Here is a 24,228-nt window from a genome sequence, read left to right on the forward strand (position 1 = left end):
GCTAGTGTGTAATTACTGTGTGCCACTTACTTGCTGAATTATCATGACCTTTTTTAAGTAAATTGCAGCTGGCCACATTTTATGGTAGAACTCTGAAGCTTGCAGCAATCTTTTTACATGAGAAAGGAATTCTTCAAAATGGTTCTAAAATACATTTTTCTTAGGTAAAGAATAAGACAATTAATGTCTGTTACTCCAACAGTAGAAAAATAGCTGCTGTTTTTTGGCCCTGCATGCAAAACAACTAGAATTTAAAGTGGGCTGGGATTTTCATCAGCACCCTCAAAAGCCAAATGTAATCTGTACTTAAAAACTCTAGTAAGTTTTTTTCTTTTTGGCAGGAAATAGGGGAAATGTTTGGATAATTTGCTGGAATTGTTTTTGAAGTGGAGGCTTTTTTTAGTCTGTTCAAATCTTTCTTGTCTCTTATGTTATACCAATAGGTCTGTGTTTATGGTGTTGCTGCAGTTCTGTGGATGGCGGCAAAATACAGTGTTCCACTGAGTCACAAAGTAGTATTGCCAAGAAAATTTAAAAAACTGCTTCTGGATATGGCAAGAAAAAACCCTGAAGAAAGGCCTTCTCTAACTGCTGCAATTAAGGTTACTAGATTTAGTTGTGTCTAAAGTCTCATTTTAGTATTTTTAAAAGCAAAATAATAGCTTAATACTTGTAATATACTGATATCTAATTAAATCATAACCAGTCACTTTGGGTTTTGTTTTTAAAGTTACCTCCTTAGGGACACAGAGGGGCGTGTTTTTAATTTATATTGAAATTATCAAGGTACTTGAACTTGGAGAAGCTTCATAAGACTTCCTGAACTTAGATTACTTCTAATTGACTATCTTGACTTTGTCCTTGTCCAAGAATACCTCACTTGATTGAAAACTTATTTACTGACTGAAAATTGCAATTTTTTTTTTTTAGACATGCAATCATTATTTACTTGAACAAGGTGTAAACAGTAAAAGTATTTTGACATTATTGGGTAAACCCATCTTTAAGGTAAGAGTGCCACCTTTCTTTAATTTTGTATGTTTTCTCAATTAATTCTGTAAACGTATTCCAGTAAGATTTTGTTGCCTGCAAGTGCAGCTAGATTTTGGGTTTGGTTTTGTTGGTGTGATTTTTTTGGTTGTTTTGGTTTGGGTTTTTTTTAATGTATTTTCAAGTAGTCTGTAAGTATTGCCTTTTCCTAGTTCTTGCTGTTAGAGTGATTCCTTTGCAGATTGTGATGCTCTGACTCCACAGTCTGTATGGGTGAAGAACAAGTAACTAATTTCATAATCTCTCTTTTTATTTACCACCCCACAGAAAAAATTAATATATAATTGTTGGGTTCTGTTTGTGTTTCAAATGTGTTTCTATAATGCACACAAGATTCAGTCAATCCATGGAACTGAGTTTTGAATAAACTTTGAGTACCAAGTTATCAAGATTTCTAAACAGTTCTACTAGTCCTTAGACTTCTGTATGTAATTTTTTTTTAATTCCTCACCCTGGCATGACTAGGTTGTTGCAATATTCAAGGTGTGTATGAGGATTGGGTTTTTTTAAATAATGTGCTGAGCAGAATTTGTAAAAAGAAAATGCTAATAACATCAATTTGGGCTTCAATGTTTATTGTTAGGCTGTTGAGGAAGAAGTCTTGTCTCAAGATCACAGCACTTTTGAATTTAAAAATGAGAAACATGAAATGGACCCTTCAGAGTCAAGTCCAGGTAAGCAGTCAGGCTCTGACATGTTTACTCTGGTGAATACTCTCTAGTTCAGTTCTTCTTGTAAGATTTTCTCAGTCCAATATGCAATTGTTTTTCTATGTAAATTAATTGTTACTTACTTTACATTTATATTTTACATATTGATCATCTTTCTGTGTTTTTGCTTTTAGGATTTGTGCCTTTTACCAGTGAAAGTAAACTTGTGGCAGTTAAAGGACCAGTACCATGCCAGATTTCACTAAATTGTGAGAAAGCAACATTACCTGTTGCATTCACCTCTCCTGCAACTCACTTTAAGCCTATTATTTTGCAACAAGATGCAAATATAACAAAGTTAGTATATCCTAAAGCAGAATAAGTTAAAGATTAAATGTCATTGCTAAATCTATTTGAATTTTCCTTTAAAAATTCTTTGGGTTTTTTTTTTCAGAGATGTTCCAACACCAGTTTTTGACCAATTCAAGAAAGAGACAAGGAAAGAAAAACATATGAACAACAACAAATCAGGGTACATAGACGACTCCAAAAGCTGTGATATTGAGGATACAGGTGTAGTTGAAACTGTTCCTGAAACACCTGAGTGTGACTTACAAGTTCCAAGCCACTCATTCCAGATGTCTTCAGAAGAGCAAAACTCAGACAATACGTTTGCTTCTACAGTTACATTACCATCACCATCTGATTGCTCACATGCTCTACAAGAGAAGAGCTTTTTATCCGAAGATCCCTCCAGCTCTTCGGCTTTTCCTACATCTCCTAATTTTCTTCACATAAATAACATCATTCTCAAACAGGACTCAGAGAAAAGAGTTCTGACATTTGTCCCAGTACATTTGGCTGTATCAGAGCAAATACCAAATAAGCCTCTTCGCTCAAGAATTGCTTATGATTGCTATCACAGTTTGCCAGTGCTACTTTCAAGTACTATTGCAAGTTATAAAATGAGCATGCAAGCAGAAAATGATGCCTCCCTTTGCAATGTGCAAAGTCATGAGACTGCTAATACAGAGAACCACTTTGATAAAAGTAGCCCAGTTATTCAAACCAACTGCCAAGAAACTGAGTGTGCTACCAGCATAGACAGTTTTTTCACTGAACAAGAAGACACATCATGTACTTCAGTGAGCAAAGACAGCTGTAATTTCTTTGATGATGAAGTCCTGCCCCATCAGAACACAACAAATGACACTTTACTCCAGGAAGTGATTCATCTTATACAAGAGGAGTTTGCATTTGATGGTTATTTAGAGAATGGAGCTGAAGTTTTTGATATGGGTATGTGCGTTTTCTTCTGTATGTTATTATCATTGATTTGTAAGAACATTGCTATTAATTTTTTTTCCTCTTTTGTTTGTTTCTGTTCTTTTTATTTTAAACAAGGTAACTTCATTTTAAACTTAAAGGGAATTAAGTTTGGTATGTTCTCTGATAGAATTTGTGAGAAGTTTTGTGACCTCTACTGGGATGAAAAGTTACTGGAGAATCTCTATCAGGTAGTAAATGGAAGAAGATCTTCACATTTATGGTAGGTGTTTTTCAACTTTGACCTGCTTACATTTGAATTTAATGCTTTTATCCCTACTTCATAGAAGCAGGAAAGAATATACGTTTTTTCTTCAGGTGTGTGTGCTGGTCTCCTGTACACTGTTCATTTCACAGTTTGAGGGTTTTCAAAGCTTTCTCCATGGCAAATAATGCTTAATGGTTCAGTTAAAAATAGTTTCTACCACCCTTTTCTGTAACTCCATCTTAGGATATCTGAGTCACGGAAACCCAATTTTGATCAATTATAGCCATTGATGGAGAGCTTCATAGTCCTGTTAGAAGGAGACTGTTTAATCAGAAATATATTGTTCTTACTGTCCAGTTTGTTTATTCTGTTTGGTATTAGTTCTTTATACATCATGTGTTCTAATCACACCCAAGAAAGAGGAAATTAATTTAGCTTTTCTAGAAATATTTTGTTTAACTGGTTTAATTTGACTCAGTGTTTTATAAGTACCCTGATTAGTGACAAAACCCAGCTAAATTTATTTCTTATTCGTCTTATTAATTTTCAATGACATATGTATCTACCTGAAAAAGAATTTTTAAATTCTTGTTTTACTGCAGCCTCCGAATGTTGCACACTTTTGTAAAAGTGTCTTGCTGAAGACTGTTGAAAAATGTAACCAATTTATGTCAAAGTTAATTTGGGGGTTTTTGAAACTAGAAATTTCAAGTTTTGACAAAGAAGCTTCGTAGATACAGTTTAGAAAAACTTCACTGTTGAAAGATGTGTAATCCTTATAGCGAATTTCAGGGATAATAGATTATGACCTCCAAATACCCAACCTTGGTATACTGGCCTACTTCCCATTTGAGTTGGGATTTTTAAGGAGATATTGAAAATTGGTTGGAAGTTAGGCCCTTAGTTCCCCAAAGGTCAGATATGGTAGGAGACACCTGAGCTGTTGCAGCTGAATTACTGAGATGTATGAAGGGTTATCCTGTATATGAACTTCTGTTACAAAGTAGCTTTTGACAGTGAGAGATCATAATTTATTATCCAGAGAAAAATGCAGGTCTAGCTTTCACATCACATGCAGGGCCTGTCTTAAAATATCTCTCGACACTGCTTACTGAACATTAGTTTGACAAATACTACAGCAGTTTTTCAGTGTTAGCTTCTTTGATTTAAGATTATGATTCTAACTAGGGATGACTTAGAGTCAGTTTTATCCAGAGGTTGAATCCTGAGTGAAAAACCCACTACCTGCAGCCTGTAGTTATGCCTTCTGTCTGTGTGTGCTCTGATCCTTCTGTTGAAGTTTTGCCAAATGCTGTACAGGAAAACCTCTATCTTACTGTGCTTGAATAGCCATTTGAACATTTTTTTCTCATAACAACTGCAGCTGAACATGAAAACTTTAGGAATTAGATAAATGCTATGAAACTTTTTATGTGCATGATAGAGTCACTTGTAAGATCTCATTTTACTGATGTAAATATAAAAGTATAGGAAATATTAATTTTTCCTAGTCTCCTTGTATTTTCAGCATAACTGAGGCAGATGAAGCAAAATGCAACAATATGTTCCAAGATGTGAAGAAATCTGAAAGCTGTTTGGCAAGCAGTGATCAGACAGAGGGTGAGAAGGGACTTCATGTTTGTAGATCTTTGTCAGTGCTGGGAATCTATCAGTGTCAGAAGCTTTGAGACACTTTGCTTGTGTCCTCAGGAAAGCACTCTGCTATGACAGTTACTGACATTTTCACTGAATCTGAACATTATCAATGCCTTAAGAACATAAGTATCTTTTATATAAAGCTTACATATGACCCAATGTTATTTTGTGGGATGTCATTAACTTACTTTCATTTAAACAGATGTCTCTGTTGAAAACCCTAAGGATGGTAACTGCTGTGTGTGGTTTTCTTGTGTTTGAGTAGATATTTTAGTGTCTACTGTATAAGTGGATTGTTTATTTATACTTCTTAAGTTTGGGTTTTACATTTCTCCTGACGCACTTTGTGATTGAAAGTTTACAAAATATCTATCTTTCAGTAACTGAACTCAAACTGAGCTGGGACTGGTGAATCCTAATATAACAAAACTATTACCCTTTCTAGGCATAGTGCATTGATGGACAGCTTCTATTTGGTTGCTGTTTTACCAGTGTGAGGTTTTTTTCAAGATAGTTCATCCAAATTTCAGCATTTGAACTTGGTTACTTCTCTGTTTTGAGCAAAGTGAAAATAGCTGTACTTTACAGAAGGGCTTATACACTTGTATTGTTCATTTTTATTGCAAAACATAAATTTGCAATTTTTCACTTGGCTGCTATTGTTCAATATTACAGTTTTGCATTTTATCTCAGAATGATTGCAAATGTAGAGCCAGACTTTACCATGGAGTGTGTGATTTCCTTGCACCAGGAAATAAGCTTTGTTTGACTCCAAGGTGGCAAATCTAAGCCCTGGAGGGTTACTCAAGTGAAAAGGGAGACTTCTGGCAGGTGTAAATGCTCCTGTCAACATTATACCGACCTTTGACTGTCACCTCAGTCCCTGAAGGCTGGTAGTAGATGCTACAACTGAAAAAATGTCCCATGATAACTCAATGGATTGAGTCCTGTAGGAGTAGAAAGTTTAACATGTATTGGCTATATCAAGTATTCTTGCCCTTTCTGTATGGAATAAAAGCTTCAAGGCTTACAGATGCAAAAAACCTCAAAAGCTAAACATTTTACTAATGTGTGCTTAGGTCTGACATATTTAACTTCTGGTTTAAAGTTTCTCGGTGTTGTTTAAATGCTTCTTGCACATGCATGGAAAATATTTTGTGCTTTTCAGAAATTTATTGTTAAACTATTGCTTGATAGTTCTGAAATGTTTTTAACCTTTATCATTTCACAATCTGTAGTTGAGAGAAAAATGAAAAGTCACAATAAGCATCTAAACCCACTACGTAGTCTCATAATAGTGTTTTGTATGTGTCATGTTTAAGCTCAATAAAGCACGCATTACAGCACATGACCATTATTTATTTTCCCCTATACACCTTCTTTAGGAAAAGGGGAAGCAGACTTCGATGTGAAGGCTGAGCCTGTGGTAAAAACATCATTAGTTGAAAAGGATTTTGATGAGTCACCTTTGGATGATATCAAAAAAGAATTGATTCTGCAGAGTACAATCCCCATAGCAAAAGAGCAACAATATTTGCAAAGCAATGGCTGTGGTCCAGGCTTTGCGGAAGAAAATATAAGTTCAGAGGAGCAGGCCATGATAAAGACAGCTGGAAACACCTACCTGGCATCTCCCAATCTACCTGACTTTTGTGGCTGTAGTCCTGGTTGGAGCAGTGCATTTTATGGAGCTGAATGTTTTGATTCAGAAGTTCATAGTTACTTGAAAAACCTTGGAAAGCAGAAATCAAGTGAGTCACAAAATATAGATGCTAAAAAAGTGGTGAGTACATTGATTTTAAATCCTTAAGTTACATCTTGCTGGTTAAAAGTGTGATAAAATGTGTTCTGTTATAGTGAATCAAAACACCATTTCATTTCTAATATTGACTCTTCAGCAGTTTAAAATTCTCAGGATTTCTCATATCTTGGTGATAAACCACAGGAGAGGTGTAGTATTCCAAAATAAAGCACGCTGACACAAATGTGCAATCACCAATCTACAACCCATTTTCTGCTCTTAAAGTTGACTGGAAAAGCACTGTCTGCCCTTTGCACCAACCCCATGATGGTGATACTGTAGGAAAGAGCCAAGAATGACTGTGACTGCAGCACATCACAGGCATAGAGCTTTATAAAAAGTTTTTATACTCTAGATCTATGTTAATTGGAAAATGTTGTGAAATAGACAGGGAATTTGCCTCTGATTTCATTGCTACTCACCATTGCTACTCTTGCAAATCCCCAGATTTTTTAGGGGACGAACTACTTTGTCCCCAGATTCCAAATGGTCATTCCTTCTGATTTCCTTTCTGTTTACATAGTCTCTTAATCACCTTGATTTTGTTTTAATTGTTGAAGCAAAAGCAGACCTTGAAGTAAAAGCAAGCAGCTTCCAATTAGAATCTGGGTAACAGCTTTCCTGTGCTTCCCCTGTTCTCTAAGCAATGCCTCTGTAGGAGTACCTCTTTAAAAATCCAAGGGGCTTTTATGACTCTGTGCTAATGAACTGTGTTGTTAAACCTTTTGAGCTTTTCTGAAAAACAGTGACAGATTTTTCTTAAGCTCAAATTAATTTCTAGCAAGTCCATCCCATTAAAGCTAACCTATTTACCAATCTGTTGTTTGATATGTTAGCTCTGAGCTGTGTGTTTTCTGATCACTCTGCTTGTGGGAGTTGTCTCCTGCATTCCGTGAACTTACTGCATTTAAAATGCTATTTCATGTAACTGGGTCACTGGTAGTTAACTTAGGACCCAAGTGCAAAAGTCACCTCTTTTATAAAGCACAACATACATCATGTTTGTTTTTTCATAATAAATGAGAAGCTGAACTCAAAGTGGATGGCCCATTTTTACTGGCTGGTAATTTAATGAAACCTTTGATATGCAAACAATTATAAATGCAAATGTTTGCTTTTAAATGTGTATATTTTGAGGGGCCTGACATACTTTAATTTCTACTCATTGCTTAAGTTACATAATTCTATAGATATTTAGTTTCATTTTTTTCAATTTTGTGAAATACATAAATAGAAAATATGAAAGTTGTACTTTGAAATTTATATGTCCTTTATTTCTAGAGCATCTCTCTTGTCTGCCTTCTGACCTGGTTGTATAATATAATGTAATTATACTTCTTTAAAAGCCATTGATTTCAGTCAGACTTTCAGTTCTTGCTACAAATATAGGTCAGCTGTTTAAAGTGTTTCTAGGGTCTGCACTAAATTCAGAACAAACAAATTTTAATTCTGGATTACTTCTGATTTTAGGTTTTAAAAATACTCTTGAAAACAACAAGATAAGTGCAATTATAACTAAAGGCATATTTATGTGAACAAATTCAAACAAACTTCCACACAGTCTGATCATACACAAACGTGCTCCAGTTCTTAACTTGTAAAACTGTGACATCACTAATTCTTTTCTGGGAACAGGTAACTCCTGTATCTTGCCTGTAAACACAGATGTGAAAGGTAGTTATTCCTTGTTAATAAAATATTCTTGTCTCTTTGGATATTCTTTTTCCTCATACAAAATAATTCTCTTCTAAAACTTTACTTTCTTACCGGAACTGCCTTCTGCTTTAAATTCTGAATAGAATCCTATTTCTTTTTAAATAGGAACTAGAACAATTACTAATGATGGAGACAAAAAATTACAGGAAGACCATAAAGTTTTACCAGAAACTATTGCAGAAAGAAAGAAGAAGCAAAAGTAAGATTACAGCAACTTGCCAGTAATAAAATGGCTGCATGATGCTTTTAAGGACCTGCTCTGTAAATCTGAATCATTGATGTTCTTATGCCATGTATTTTAAATCTAAAGGTCCTGAAACTAAATCTATGTTACCCAAACTGAGAGGACAGCTACAGGAGATGAAATCAAAAGTGCAGTTTCTTGAACTGGTAAAGAAATATGTGCAGGCAAGTCAGACTTTATTTCACTTGTGCTTCATTTGTCATTTCATTACTGCGTCCATGTAACTGGCTGCTCAGATCACTGTATGAAATTTGAAATGGTTTGTGTCAAACTGCCAAATTAAGACCCAAAAGAATTATTAAAGGTAATTTCTACTAGTGTTGCTTAAAAAGAAAAAAAATTATTTGTATGAAATGCAATTTGTCTTTAAATTGATTGGATTTTGTGTGACTTTACCTCGCTAACTTCTTGTTTTATCATGGCCTTGCTTCTTTGAGCAGATGATGTATGCAGAGCAGTGGGGTGTGGAATCCTATGTGCTGCCTACAGTCATTCACAATGGGAAAGCTGACACCGTGGACATGGCACCCATGGATGAATCATCATTGCTGCTTTACTATAACACAGAGAAACACCAGTGTAACAATCAAAATGGAGTGAGAGTTCTGCAGGCCGGTACACCACTTGGTTTAATGGCTTATTTATATTCTAGGTATAATATATTTTACACATAAATTGGGAGTGGGTTGAAGCATAGTTGCTAAATCAGGAAAAACTTGTTTCTGTGCTGAATCCTAGTTACTCAACATTTAATAAATTCTCCTCTCTTCTATCAAGTTTGTGTTGTTTCTGTGAACAGTCATTTACAGAAATGGAGATGAAAATGTCAAAAGATCAGCTGGCTTTCATTAAAAGTATTTGATAATAAATAAAAAACTAGCAATTTTAAACTTTGTAATCTTTGACTTACTTGAGACTTGCTCTGATAGTTGCTATGGAATCAAGACTTTAAGTTACTGCCAGCAGTACAGCAATTCTTCAGATAATCATATAATCATATAATTTGGTAATTCTTATTAATAAGGTCTGGATATGAAAATGTTTAGGTTCATTTCTACAGATTATTGCCCCAATAACCAGTCCTTGGCACTGATCAAGATGCAGGCTTATCTCAGGGTTTAAATGGGGACAGAGATGTCCTTCAGCTCTGGTGAGGGCAGTGTTGTTTTAAGGTACCTAAGCTGTAATAGTGTGAAAGATGGAAATTGCCAGAGGCTCCATCAGACTTGTGCCACTCTAGAGGGAGCAACGTCCTCCCAGCTACTTCTCCCAGTTCATCCTGACTCTCGAGACCCAGTTACATTGAGTGCTACTTTTCCTGGTAGTGAGTATTTTGCACAAAGTGAAGGAAATGTTTTAGAATTGGACTCTCCACATTCATCAAACCAAATTTCCATGGTCAGCTGTAAGCCAATAGGGAGAAAAGAGAATTAACCTGTGTTAAAGACCTTGAGAGTGTGTGTGTATAAAAAAATAAAATGCCCTTGTTTTTAATGTGTATAATAAGTGTATTCTGCTGTTAAAGTAACTACTCCTCTAATTAGAGCTACAGGGAATATTTTCTTGCTTAATGTATCTACTTATGCACTTATTATAATAAAAATGCTTTAAAGCAACATCAAGTTAGATGATAGAAAAAAAAAAAGTAATATGTTCTTCCATACTATTTAGATTGCAACTTGCCTTAATAATAGAAATGTCAAAGTGGTTATTCACAAGATTGAAAGTAGAGAAACTCTTTATAAAACAAATTATGCTTTCAGGGTTGGCAATCACAGTAGTTGATGTGTAAAAATAATTTTTAAAAGAACCAAGTTTTTATGAAGAGCTTGAGAATTTAAAATGCCTATTCTTGATATTTTGAGGATTTTTTTGCTGTTGCTGTACTTGAATGCAAGTTGAAGATGTGTTCTGGCTTGTCTGAAGTTTTTCTTGTGCTTTACAGAAATGCTTTTTTAGAAGGTTATGTACAGCAGTTTCTTTACACATTTCGCTATTTCTGCACACAAGAAGAATTTTTGCAGTTTCTTCTTGATAGAATCAGCAGCACTTTATCCAGGTACAGTAAATTCTCACAAACAACATTATCAAAGCCCAATTGAGTTTCCTCCCAATAACAAATAGCTGTTCCTCCACAGTCCTACTTAATTAAAATTAATTTTTAAATTTGTTTTTGTAAGATTCTCTTAAAAAGTGAGAGCAAAATGGGAGCAAGAGCTGCATCTGACAATGTGCTTACTTCTCAGTTCTGCTTCTCATTTTTACCAGTGATCCACTAATGGCTTGTAATTACAACCTCAGCTTTGTTTCCATAGAGCCATGGATTCTAGAGACATGAAAATTAAGAATTTAAGATACTGCATTAAATACCAAATAAAACTTGTGGGTTTTGTCAGTGCTTATTTTTCAATTGGAATTGGATATCAATTTTAGTGCAATAAGTTTCTTTTTCTTCTCACCAGTTCAAGCCTGGATCCTTCCACGTCCCTTACCAAAATATGTAACCGCAGTTTCTACATCCTGCAGGCATGGATTGAAGACTGTTACAGTGTAGACTTTGCAACAAATACTGATCTTCTGGATACCCTAAAAGAATTTATTTCTTCCAAGGTAATTCAGAATTTCAGTAGATCCTTTAAGAAAAAAAATGAAGTCAGTTATGGGATATGTAACATAGTTATTACAAAAAGCTGCCCTAAGTACAGTTAAATAAAAGAAAATAGTGCTGTATTTAACAGCTATGATCAGTATGTCTGGTTTTGGACAGGTAAGAATCTTACAACTGTATTGCAACTTGCTTATAATTTCTGGGCAATTGAATTCTGTGTTCTGTTAGCCTATTTTCCATTCCCAGGTTGCTTCATTGAATGGCTATGGGGAGCGCTTGTTGTCACTGCTCGAGGACGCCTCTGCCAGGAAAAGTGGCAGTGCTCATCTGTGCTCTGGTGTGGACAAATGTAAAGAGGAAAGTGAGGAAGGAAGAAAAACATTACATTCCCTATGTAAAAAGCTCTCAGAAGATGTTTCCAGAAAGGTGTGTCTTTTCTTCAGACTGCAGTGTATGGAACACATTTCCATATATTATGTTTTGACAAAAACAGAAGTGTGCAACTTAGAGTCCAGAACTACTTAGTAAGAATTATGTACCTGCATTTTAAATTTTCTTTTGAAAGTATGTAAGATTCAGACGGTTCTGTAACCATGACAATAATCTTAAGTTTTAACTCTTGACAGCTGTTTCAGTAATCACAGATCAGATAATCAAAATTTTGAGAATAGAAATCTTCATTCTTGACACTAGCATGTGACTCATAGTTATTAGGAAACCTTTGCCCCCTTGTCAACTATTAATGCTTTTTATTAGGCATCTTTTTAAGACTATAAATACAAGAAAACAGCAGGAGCTACAAGGTTCCCTGCTAGAACTTCAAAGCTTGTAGCAAGAACTTGTCTGAACTTTTGTCTGTATTTGCTATTTTATTGTGTTCTACAGCCCCAGAAACCAGAACATACTGCAGGCTTTTCCCAAAAACAGATCTCTTTACAGAGTGACCGAAATAACATGTGGAAGTCAAATGTATCAATGATTTGCAAGCTGAATTAAACATCAGCCTCATGATAAAGGTGCACAATTCCATGGGTATACTGGTAATTCAGCCAAGAAAGGGCAAACAGAGTAGAGGAGCATGGACTTTTTTGACTGTCACTGCACAATAATGATAATGGACAATGGAAGAAGGGAAAAGAATGAAAAAAACAAGTGTTTCTTGGAAAGTGATGTTTGATTCTAAGCAAAAAGAAGGAAAATATTTTATGGCAGCAAGCTTGAATACACAGAGGTTTGTTTTAAATACTGATTGTTGATTGAGATCTGGCAGCCTCCTGCTTAGACTCATCCATTGTGCATATTATATTAGCTTAAAATAGCAGTGTTGAGTAAACCAATTTGTTCTGGGCTAACCTTGAAGGTTAGTTGAAGAGTTTTGCATGCACAAAGGTGTTTCTCTTAACACTTTCTTGAAAGTTACATCAAGGGGAGACTTAGTGTTTGTTTTAGAGAAGTTTATTTTTTCTACAGAACTTCTACTGGAAGCTATCCAAAGGGATGGGACCAATTTCACAGTATCAGAGAGAGCAACTGCACACAGGTTCAGCAGTTTTGCCAAAGCCCTGCTGCAGCGGTTTCACAGAAGAATCCTCAGTCTCCTTAGCCAGAGCTGATGAAGTGGGACCAGTTCTCTTGATTGAGTGCAGTGCCCAGCAGCTTTGTTGGCAGCTGACACTACTGCAGCAGGTACAAAGGTCTAGGCTTATTTGGAGGTACAAATAATATCTATCTTCTTACTCCTTCTCTTCTTTCTTTATCATTTCCCAACCTTGTTTCAAGCTTATTTCATACTATTTTATAAGACTTTGAATTAAAACTTTTCTCTTAAACCTCTACAGTGAAATTTAGAATATCTAATGCTATTCTTAGGCTCTGATCCCTCTCATAATTCATGCAGGTGGTGGGGGAGGAGGACCATACTCTGTCATTTTTATTCCCAAGCATTTTTAAAGAACTGTTAGAACTAACAGCAGATATATCTTGGTTTTTTTTGTTTAGGAAGTATTTAATAAATGTCATCCAGTACACTTCCTTAATTCTAGAGCACTTGGTGTTAAAGACAAATGTGTTGCTGTGCCAAAGTAAGTTCCTTGTTTTAACTACACTTCTATTATGTTGATGCACAATAACTAAGAGTGTTGCACTTTTAATACAGCCAGAAACAGAGAAACAATTTAAATACTTAATAATTTTTTTTCCAGACTAGGTAGCCTTTTTATATGGGTTATTTAATTGCAGGAGATTTCATATGTGGATACAGGTATGTACCTATGCACAGGCATTTATGTGGAAGGCCGCATTTCCCAGGTGATTTCTTTGAAATCTGAAGTGAGTTGAGGCTAAAAGTTCTTATTGCTAAGAATTTGCATTGGAGGTTGCTTGAAAGTTTCATTTTTGGCAAGGAAAAAGTGTTGCGGGTTCTGACATAGATCTGTGGTCATGAATGTGTGTATGTATATAACATCTCAAAGACATTTACAGTCTTACAGAATAGCTGAGGTTGGAAGGGACCTCTCAAGATATGTAATCCAACCACCCTGCTGAGGGCAAGGTCAGCTGGACCAGGTTGCCCAGGGTTGTGTGCAGTTGGGTTTTGAAGGTGGATGGAGACTCCACAGCTTCTCTGTACAATGCTCCTTCTGTATGTTAGGGAGATGAATTATTGGTATTCAGAGATAGATACACAGGAATTTTCCTATAGTTACTGGAGTGATTACCAACCTACTTAAATTATTTGCTCATCAGTAATTGTTTTCATCCAACTACACAGACCTAATTATTTTTATGATGGTCTGCTTCTTACATACTCAGTGGATTCAGTTTGCTTCTAATTAGTAGTTGTTAATTGCACTACCTGTGGTAGATTTTTGCTTCTAAGGATAGGGAATGAACATCTAAAGCAACTCAGGTTGTTCAATGGCCAAGATTAGATCACCTGGTTTATACAGATTTTGGGGTTCAGTCATGGAAATCAACATGTGTGGTGCCACTTGATACCAGGTTGAATTTCTTATGTGGCTGCAGTTCTTGAGTTTGGGTTTCTGGCTGTTATTTTGTGTCAGATTGGCTGAGGTTTTATTATGCACTAATGAAAGTGGCGAAAGTGTTTTTATGTACAGAAATGTATTCTGTATATGCTTTTTTGTATCAGATGTACTTACCTTGTAATTATAAGGAAGAAAAAGTAGCAAGGCTCGCTACATATGTCATGAAGTATAAAATCAAGATGCCAAGCAATGCAAAATTATATTAAATGGTTAGAAGTTGACATCTTCACAATCAAGGTTTTCTTTAAAAATCCAGTATCAGTCAGAATTATTTTTGCCCCTTTTTTTCTGTATTTTCCTTAGGGCAGTTTCTGCTGAGACAGTTTCCCTTAAAGTCTGTAATCTCTTTCTGTCGAAGTGCATACAAGACCAGTACCTTCTGCAGTTGTTGAAAAATGCAGACAGTATCAGCACCTGGGTTGCTGCTGAGATTGTAACATGTCACACAACTAAGGTTTGTCATTGTTTATCGTACTATTAACTACAAAACAGTTACGTATTTGACTTGTTATGTAGCAAACCTGCATGAAATAGCCAGAAATGCACCTGTGAGTGGGCAGTTAACAATTTGGTTTGTTGTCACAAGGAGGCTCTTGGATGCTTTTTAGTAGCAGGTGTCAAAATCTAACAGAATGTAAGAAATGGGTTGTCTGAAGGGAGTACAGGTCAAACTTTCTTCAAGGACACCTGAGTGACAGGAAGGGATAAACTGTGTGAAGGGAAATGTTATTACAGTCAGCAATTCTGATAACAAATTGAAAAGGAAATACCTCTTCTTCCTTTTCATTTAATTTCATTATGTAGATTTACTATGTATATTATCTATATCTTAATTTTTTTCCAGCGGCAGGTGAGCTTGTTATCAAAATTTCTTCTTATAGCAAAATGCTGCTATGAACAAAGAAATTTTGCTACTGCAATGCAAATCCTAGCAGGCTTGGAAAATCTTATTGTACGACAGTTGCCAGTAAGTTGGGACTCTGTTCTCTCACCATTTTGTTTAATATAATCTTGTTCCAATATAGACATTAATGTGAAAAAATATATACATATATTCTGTTTTATTGTAAGGCCTGGAAAATTCTACCTGCAAAAGTAGCTGAGATAATGGAGGAGCTCAAGGCTGTTGAGGTATAGTATAAAGTTCTTAATTACATCTTTGGGGTTGGGGAAGGTGCAAGATCTGCTTAAATGAGTGTCTCTGCAGGGTGGAAACCATAATTATTACTTTTAATTGTGAGTTTAATTTGATTGAAGATTTTTTACTCTTAATCCAAGAGTTTACATAAATTTTAATCTTTGTATTTCTTTAACATTTGTCCTGTGTGACAAATCAAAATTTCAAATTTTAAAACATTAGATAGGCTACACTGCATTAGAAGATTTCTGCAGAAACTTTGCAGCTGTAATGTGTTTTGGAAAATCTGAAGTGCCTATTTTATTATAGGCATTCTTTTATTGCTCTGTACAATTTTGAAACATAGTGAGATTTTAAAATGCAGTTTTGCCTGTGATTTAGAACAATGGAAATTATGTATGAAATACTTTTGATAAAAGTTACTTTATTTGTGTACTTTAAAAAGTTTGCCACCAGATGAATTCATAGTGTTGTCTTCAACTTCAGTACCAGAAATTAATATTCATGGCAAATAAATAGATAGTGTTAAGTACATGGAGAATTTGTAAAACCTTCCCCAAGACTTAATGTGAGATTAATCTGTGTGCATTTTTTAACTAGGTGTTTTTAAAAAGTGACAGCTTATGTCTGATGGAAGGAGACAGGTTCAAAACTCTTCCAACAATTCCATCAGCCCATGTTTTGGCTATGCATGTCCAGCAACTTGAAACTGGAGGATTCACAATGACAAATGGAGCTCACAAGTGGACTAAACTTAGGTAATTATTTTAATTATGTGCATATATCACCCATGTTTTTTATTATTGTCTAATGAGATAATGAGAGCTAATGCAGCATTTCACAATTAACAGTTCAAATAGTTTCATTTGTTTAGACATGTAACTAGAGGTATATATACAATAGAATAAAGTGCTGGATGCCTTTGAATTTCCTTTAAGGTTTGTTTTTTGGTTTATGCTTTTGTTTTTATCATCAGCAAAACAAACTAATCTTTTTTACCATATTCTTTTACAAGAAATATTGCAAAAGTTGTGAGCCAAGTTCATGCCTTTCAAGAGAATCCTTATACATACGCACCAGATTTCAAGCTGCAGTCTTACCTCAGACAAAGAATAACTCGTTTTAAAGATGCAGACATTTCTGCCTTGGCAGCTGACAACTGTGCCAACTTCCATCAGATACCAGCAGAAAAACATTCTCGAAAAATTCAGGACACCCTGCGCAGGATGAAAGCAACATTTCAGTAATTATTTATGTTTCACCTGTTCTATTCTGGGTCTAGACTGTAAAACTGGATTAATTTGGCTTCATCTACTGGACCTACTTCCAAGAAAATACTTAAGTGAAGCGACATAAGATACTTTCTCAAGTTGAAATTATTGTATTTCATAACATGGAATTATAAAATGCTGACTAATGAAGTTTGAATCACTGGCAACTGAATGGCAGATCAAAAGAATAAAAAGAGAGATAAAGAGAGTATAGATGAAAAGGCTTATTAATTTTGTTACTCTTCTTTAGCATAAATAATTAATTAGCCTGAAAACCAATATCTAAAAAATACTGTGGAAAAAAGTTAAAATTCCAGCTTCTGTTGCCAAGTTGGCCTAGGAGAGTTCAAAATATAGTTCATTAAATGTTGAATCTATTTTTATATAAACACAGTACACTTATATCCTGTCACATTGTGCATATAATTCAGAAAGACAGATCCTCTGCTATTCATTAACTGTTGGTGTGTCTTGCTTTTATGTTGTGTATTATAAAAACTGTAACTGACATAAATAATTGGCTGTCTATTTCTCCTACCAAGGAAGGAGAGGAATGCTATCATTCAACTTTTTTTTTAGTTTGATTTTAAAGTCATCAGACTAAAATGTTTCCAAATGAAAATAAGATCTGAATGTAAGTATTACCAATTTGTTGCTCTGCTTCTGCACTCCTGGCATTGTGAAGACAGTAAATGTGAAATTGCTTTTTTCATCTGTATTTGGCATGAGTCACTTTGCCAATTTATGTCTGTCTGCACATTTGAGTATGGCTTTTGCTCCTGAGGTTGTTTTTGTAGATCACAGTGCTCCAGCAGCGTCCAATAGAAGATAACCATGTGAAATTTGGATCTGCAACTTGTAAAACTGTGGTGCTAACCTATTCATAGAGTTTATACTTACAAGACCTTCTAAATGGCCATGAAATGCATTGCTATTGCTAGAAAATTTGTTGAGCTACCCAGGTTTATGCAGGGCCAGAATGTTAAGGCTAAAAATTAGTTAAAAATACAAGTATTTCTACCAGAGGGAGCAGTGGTAGTATTGAATGAGAAGTAGGGAAGGGTAAGAAACACTTAAGTACTGTTCTGAAACTGATTTGCTTAGAACTGTGTTAAAAAAATTATAAAGAAAATGTTTTGAGAGAAGTGAAGGGCAGATATGAAGTCAGTATCTCATCAAGTGTTAGTGATGGAGAAGGATAATGATGTAAGAAATGGGAGCATGTACATGTCTGGTGTTTTGCAGTTGTACTGTTGTGTTTGACAGAAATGCATGTGCACATGCTAAACTGTAGCTTTCTCAATGTATAAGAGGAAGGCTTCTCCTTTTCTTTGTCAGTAACAGCAATATTACATCTCAACCCTCTCTCATCTTCCTCAGTAAAAATATGGTGTGCCAATACTTTCCTTTAAATACTCAGTTACTTTTTCTTACTGATACAGTACTACTAACTTTGGGCTCTTACTGGTTTAAACACTGAAGAACTCAGTCCTTAACAAGGTTTTCTTGCCTTTGTCCTACTTTTAATATGATTTATTTTATTTACTATATGTAGGTTTAACATGTCATTAATTATAGTATTCTGACTTGTCCTTAGGGAAGTAAATCAAGTTGCTATTCCTCTAAAGATTGTCAAATGTGAAAACATTTCATATTTACCTCCTACCTTTATGATTTAAGAATGTTAATACTAGCATTATCTTCAGACATATATTTCACATATTTTATCTGTATGCATTTATTTTAAATAACTGGTTTTGTCAGTAGTTATTTGAGGTTTTGTCAATTAAAAATTACCATTCACTTAAACCCACACCTTGCCTTTGAACAACAGTAAAATTTTGAGTAGCATAAGTTTTACTAATGTAAAATACTCCACAAGACTTGCTAATCACATGATCTTAATAAATTCATTTTATACAGTTACCAGTCAGACTTTTGAAATTGCTTTTGTGAATTTTCTTATCATTTATATTTTGCACTCATGAGAATTAGCTCATGTATTTTTTAGCTCTGTGTTACTACATCTAGAAAATATTGTTTATTCTATGACAATAACTGGTGCTACACAAGTTTTTAAAAATCAGCTCATGTCTTCTGTAAGTACTTCAGCATATCAAACTTTATATTGGTATTAATGCATAGTATTGAGTTATGGTACTACTTTGGGGTGTTTCCACCAATCAGGCATTTCAGATTTTGTGTTTAGGTACCACCCCACAACAACAACAGCAGCAACAAATATTAATAGCTAATGAAAAAACTTCACATTTTGAATTCCTACTTAAAAATTCCTGTAGCAAGCAAGTTTGAAGAAACTTTTAATGTGGCTGGTTTTAATCCATCAATGAATGACAACAACTCTGCAAAATGGGTGCTCATATGCTATCATATGTGATAAAGTTCATAAACAGTAACAGTAGTCAATTATTCACCTAAGTAGCAAAATTACAGGATAATCAACTGCACAGTCAGAGAGTAGGATTGTTGGGTTTTCTGGGGGAAAGGGAAGAAGTTTGGGTTTTCTGGGGAAGAAGTTTTTCTGGGGAAGAAGTTGTCTTCAAGATATCTCCTAGTTCTCATTTTCTTGATGCAAAGAAGTGAAAGGGCAAAGGACTTGAAAATACAAGGTGGAAAAAAGCAGATGGTTCCTGAGATGAGAGTACAGATGTACAGATCCACAGACATGAGCAGAGTAACTTTTCTCCATGAGGGTAAACTACAGGTCAAAGGTTGGATAATTCTGTTAAAGACCATTGTTGGGATTAAAAAATCCCCCAAAATTAGTTCATTTAAATAAAAAATAATGGACTGAAACCTAGAGAAAGATGTGAAGAACACACTAGAGTGCCAAACAAATGTGTTTTGATGTTAATCAACTAAGCTGATGAAATACTGAATATCCTAGGCTGCATCTGAAAATTGTGAGGATGATGTCTTTGGAAATGTCACCTATGGTCTCTCATTTATTGTTTCTCCAGACCAGGGGATGTGTTGAAGTACACTGTGCTCACATCCCTGCCCACACCACCTTCTTATCTCTCTGATGACAGCCTGGATATGAGCTGCTCTGACCCAGCATGAGCACACTTCAGATACAGCTTTGTGTATACAAGCTAGTGCTGAAACCATAGGGAGTATTCTTACTGTTTAAGATTTTACAGTGTTTTCTAGATAAACTGTTAAAAATCTGCATGTGGAAAACAATCAAGATGAAAGTGACCATGGAACAACAGAGTTCATGATTCAAAGGACACAAAGAGATGAAAGAAGCAGAATAATAACACTAGACTTCAAAAAAGCAAACTTCAACAAATTCAAGGAATTGAATTGAGATCCTGGGGAAGGAGTTAAAGCACAAAGAAAAGTTCAAGAGAGCTGAGAGTTTCTAAGAAGAGTTTCTAAGAAGCATTTCTAAGGCTGTATTTAAGTATGACAACAGTCTATCCAAATGCAAAGGAAAGAAAACTCAGAGAGCACTGTGGCTGCATTAGGGGCTCATCAATTACATGAAAAAAAAATAGAAAAAGAATACTGGGGAAAAAAATAGAAACAAGACAGCTACATTATCAAGAACAAATATGAAAGACCAGCACAGCAGGTTAGGAACAAAGCTAGACAGAAAAAAAATTTTATCAGCAAGTGAAAAGCAAAACAGTAAAAATGGATTTTTAAATATCTTTCTATTATACAATAAGAGCTCTCTGCTTACCAGAAGAGATAAGTATCAGATGGTACAAAAGCCTGGAGTGCTTGCTGTTCCACTGCCTCCACTCTAAACAATGCCTGTCATAATCAAAGTTAACCAGGAATGCAGGTCAGAGGCTATCAAGCTAATTAGATGTATCATGACATTAATTTCTGATAAAAGCTATTCTATAATAATAATAATAATAAGGAAAATTGAAATAATCTTGGAATTATGGTATTTTTGGTTGAGGAAGAATAAGTGAGTTCCCAGAGAACCAGAAAATAATACTACTTTTTAAAAATGGGCAAGACCACAGGCATGAGTGGAAAGGCAAGGTAAAGAAAATGACAGAAAATCAGCCAGGAAAACTTTGACACTAGAAGAGTTACTGAAAAAGCTGTCTGAAAATCTGCAAATATAGAGACTAATTGAAAAGGCTGACATGTTTTTGTCTATGAAGTAACTTTTAAATGACTTAATGGTCAAGGTAACTGTCCCAAGAGATAAAAACAGCATGTTGTACATTGAAGTCAATGAATGCTTTGACAGCAGCTCCTCCTGGCCTGATTATATATTTCGTTGCTCAGATTCAGATGATGGGCCTCTAAGGTGAATACACAAATGATTAATACATCATTTTAAAGGGTAATTAACATGCTTGTTGAATTGTGAAAGTGAATTGACTGGGATTAGGACTATGCAGATGTTATGAGTGAAAAGCAGGTGCAGATCCCTCGGGGACAAGACACAAAATAAGTGAGAGCATTGGCTCTATCAAAAGTGTAGCATTCCCACAGTGGGAATCCTGGAGCAGCAATCAAACCAGGACCCAAGGCACTGGAGCCCTGCTCAGGAGTGAAGCTCCAGGGAAAGTGCTGTGGGGTGAGTAAAGAAATCTGTGCTAATAAACATTTCATACATGTGCAATGTCCTGTTTTGCTCATTAGCTGCCCCATGTAATGCAGGTGCTGCTGTTTGAATTCCAAGATCTGCAGCTGGCCTTCACCCTGGCACCCCTGCAGATGGGGGGAAGCAAACTATTCTGCCTTACAGTAATGAGGTAAAACAAGCTCGGTGCACAGCACACCCAGGTGGTGAGAAGGGAACTGTCACAGTAACAAGAGAAGCCCTGCTTGGGGCTCTGCATACTCTGATGAGGGAGGCAAACTGTCCAGGATTACCATAAGGCAGTCTTCTCCCAGCCTACACTGTATGGAACGTGTAGGAATGTCTGTGAATTTTACTGCTCAAATATAAGGTGGGATGGAAAGCACACTTATACAACATGCAAGCTTAGAACTCACAAGAACTGTTATCATGTGATAACAGCTTAAATTTCAGCTTCAAGTCTTATGGTTTTGAAGGATAAATATTAAATGAAAAATAACTACAGAGCTTCAGTAAAAATCTCTGGGGACCGTAACACATCACAAGCTGAACATGAATCCATGTGTACAGTTTGTGAAAAGAAAAGGAGAAGGTGGGGGGAGAAGACCAGAGGTGTACTGCACAAGAGCTGCACATGACAGAAGGTAATTATTTTGCTCTGTTTGGCAATAGAGAAGCATCAGCAGGAATTTGGGCACTGCAGCTAGGATACATACAGCCAAAATGAGAGAGACTAGAGGACCATGATAAGTGTGTATTTAGAGTCATAGACTGAGAAAGGCCGAAAGAATTTGACTTAGATAGACAATATTGGATTGAGCAGACCTATGAATGTGAAATGTTGCTGTAAAAAATTTTAGTAGCTGCAGGGATTTTTGAGGTGCTTTTTTTGTGTTCTGTGAAGCTTAGCACTTGATTTTGAAACACGGCTGATTTTGTTTCAGTTTTTACATAGGAAAGCTTCCTATGAAGCACTGGAATTGGTTACTCATCTGTAACACACCTGTGAGATCTGCTTTCCTGTGAATTTTTAAGAACAAGTGAGATAAAACTCTGTCATAAGTGCCCAGACCTTCTTGTTCCTGTGAAGGAAGGGACTCAGTAGGGATCTTCAGTAAAGTAAATTGGGCACTAATTCAAATACTTACCTGCAATCAGGGAATTATATTAATTTTATTATTAATATAATTGTATTCCAGTCAGTTCAATTTTCAGGGGCTTATTTGCATTCTTCCACTGATACATACCAAAAGTAGGTGTTGCTGTGGGATGAGTTGCTAGAACTGATGTCAGAGATGTTCTAGAGGGATGCGGAATTTCCTTTCTATACCTATGCTAATGCAGTGGGAAAGGGACTTGATGCTAAAAGCAGCAGCAAGGGCAGCAGAGGCCGAGCCTGCCGTGCACTGTCCGTGTGCAGGGTGAGGACCTGAGTGACCACCCCGGGAGAGCTCCTGGGTACATGTGGCACTCAGGGACATGCTTCAGTGCTGAACTTGGATTAAGGGCTGGACTCGCTGGTCTTAGAGGTTTTCTCCAACCTGGAAGATTCTCTGATTCTATCACTGCCTCAGCTGAACTTGCAGCGCTTCCCTTTCCTTTCTGTAGCAGCTTTCCGGCTGCGAGGTCTCTCCATAACCAGGAGATGGCACACGAGGCCCTCGGCAGCGTTTTAGGTGTTGCTGCTGCACCGGGAGCAAAGGGAGACTGAAAAACGATCGGCTGTCCAGATGTCTGCCCAAACCTTGCCCATTAGAAACATGCAAACGCGAAATTGCCGGGTTTTTTTAATATTCCATTTGTAAAATGAACATGTATTCATAGTCAGCGTTCAGCTGTTCCCTTTAATATTTTAGAGAACCTGCACACACATCGTCGTAGTCTTAAATGCTGTTTACCTTCTATCCATGTGTAATACACTCATTTCTGTAAAACCTGGCACAAGAATTACACTGCACTGTCTGGAGGAAACGTAGACATCGAATTGCAGGTTACAGGGCAGTGTAAAGTATCTTAACCTAACTACATTCCTGTCCTCAGCCACTGAGCCCAGCTTTCCCCTTATCAGTAAAGCAAGGGAATGTCAGGATATGTGTGCTCCCTGTTTGGGATAAGTGAAGGCAGACGTACAGTGTCATTTATGCTCTGTTGCTACAGTTACATATCCTGCCAAAATTCTTCTCTTCTTCAGGAAATAGTAATGTTTGCAGGATACTTGATGGAAGTGACTGGAATAAGGGAAATTGGAAGAAATGGTGTATAGTGGGGAATACAGATGAAGGGGAGAAATAACTAAAAATGTGAAACGGAGAAGAGCCTTGAAGTCAGTAAAAAAAAAAAAAAAAGGTAAAGGTTATTTCCATTTAATTTGAACAGACTGGTTTTAGAGCAATACAAGGACTTGATTTATTTTAAGTGTAAGTTAGAGGGGAAGGAAGAGACAGTAAAACATTTACACTGCTGAGACCAATGCATTTCAAAGCAGCATTGTATGGCACAGACCACGATGGGCACAGAGCTGATAGATGTCCCAGGGCTGCCAGCTCATTCTCCTGCCGGCTGACTCATCATGCTCAAATGCTAACTCTGGAATCAAAGGGGGAAATGATTCATTCTTTAATAGCTGAAATTGAAAAGTTACTTTCAAGAATAATAAATGCTTTGGTCAGTATAATTTCTTTCATTTCTTTCCAAATTTCTTATTTAGAGAGTTAGCCTCTCTGTTAGTTTTGAAAAGATTGCAAGATGTCTAAGTGTGTCTAATTGTTTTTAAAGTCTAATTTCTAGTCTAAAGATAATTAAACCAACTACAGATTTCTGAGCAGTTTCATTTGTGCAGTGTCCATAGAGATCTCCCTCTGGCAATATGATGGCAATGAATGCTGAAGTAGGATTTACATTCCTGAAACTTGGATGGTTTTCCAGCTAGAATAG

The 24,228-nt window shown here is 36.0% G+C and overlaps 1 protein-coding gene across 2 annotated transcripts in view; it reads left to right on the top strand.

Moving 5' to 3' along the window:
• The window catches only part of KNDC1 (kinase non-catalytic C-lobe domain containing 1), a 56,877-nt gene extending 38,240 nt beyond the window's left edge, over positions 1-18,637 (top strand). Inside the window, exons 10-30 of one of the 2 annotated variants that reach the window (XM_054276686.1) lie at positions 444-602; positions 931-1,008; positions 1,634-1,724; positions 1,895-2,057; positions 2,155-2,999; positions 3,105-3,249; positions 4,763-4,854; positions 6,276-6,673; positions 8,513-8,606; positions 8,718-8,815; positions 9,092-9,303; positions 10,597-10,710; positions 11,114-11,261; positions 11,506-11,685; positions 12,730-12,945; positions 13,258-13,340; positions 14,610-14,760; positions 15,151-15,273; positions 15,378-15,437; positions 16,045-16,202; positions 16,460-18,637. In XM_054276686.1, the coding sequence (XP_054132661.1) occupies positions 444-602; positions 931-1,008; positions 1,634-1,724; positions 1,895-2,057; positions 2,155-2,999; positions 3,105-3,249; positions 4,763-4,854; positions 6,276-6,673; positions 8,513-8,606; positions 8,718-8,815; positions 9,092-9,303; positions 10,597-10,710; positions 11,114-11,261; positions 11,506-11,685; positions 12,730-12,945; positions 13,258-13,340; positions 14,610-14,760; positions 15,151-15,273; positions 15,378-15,437; positions 16,045-16,202; positions 16,460-16,691 (3,840 nt within the window). In that variant the 3' untranslated portion in view covers positions 16,692-18,637. The remainder of the gene's footprint in view (positions 1-443; positions 603-930; positions 1,009-1,633; positions 1,725-1,894; positions 2,058-2,154; positions 3,000-3,104; positions 3,250-4,762; positions 4,855-6,275; positions 6,674-8,512; positions 8,607-8,717; positions 8,816-9,091; positions 9,304-10,596; positions 10,711-11,113; positions 11,262-11,505; positions 11,686-12,729; positions 12,946-13,257; positions 13,341-14,609; positions 14,761-15,150; positions 15,274-15,377; positions 15,438-16,044; positions 16,203-16,459) is intronic. The other variant, XM_054276687.1, reaches the window with a different exon arrangement.
• Positions 18,638-24,228: the final 5,591 nt, after the last annotated feature.

This window comes from Melozone crissalis, unplaced genomic scaffold (assembly GCF_028551555.1).
Source record: "Melozone crissalis strain CALT ecotype California unplaced genomic scaffold, PUWL_Pcris_2 ptg000019l_1, whole genome shotgun sequence".
In the NCBI taxonomy this organism is placed as follows: domain Eukaryota; kingdom Metazoa; phylum Chordata; class Aves; order Passeriformes; family Passerellidae; genus Melozone; species Melozone crissalis.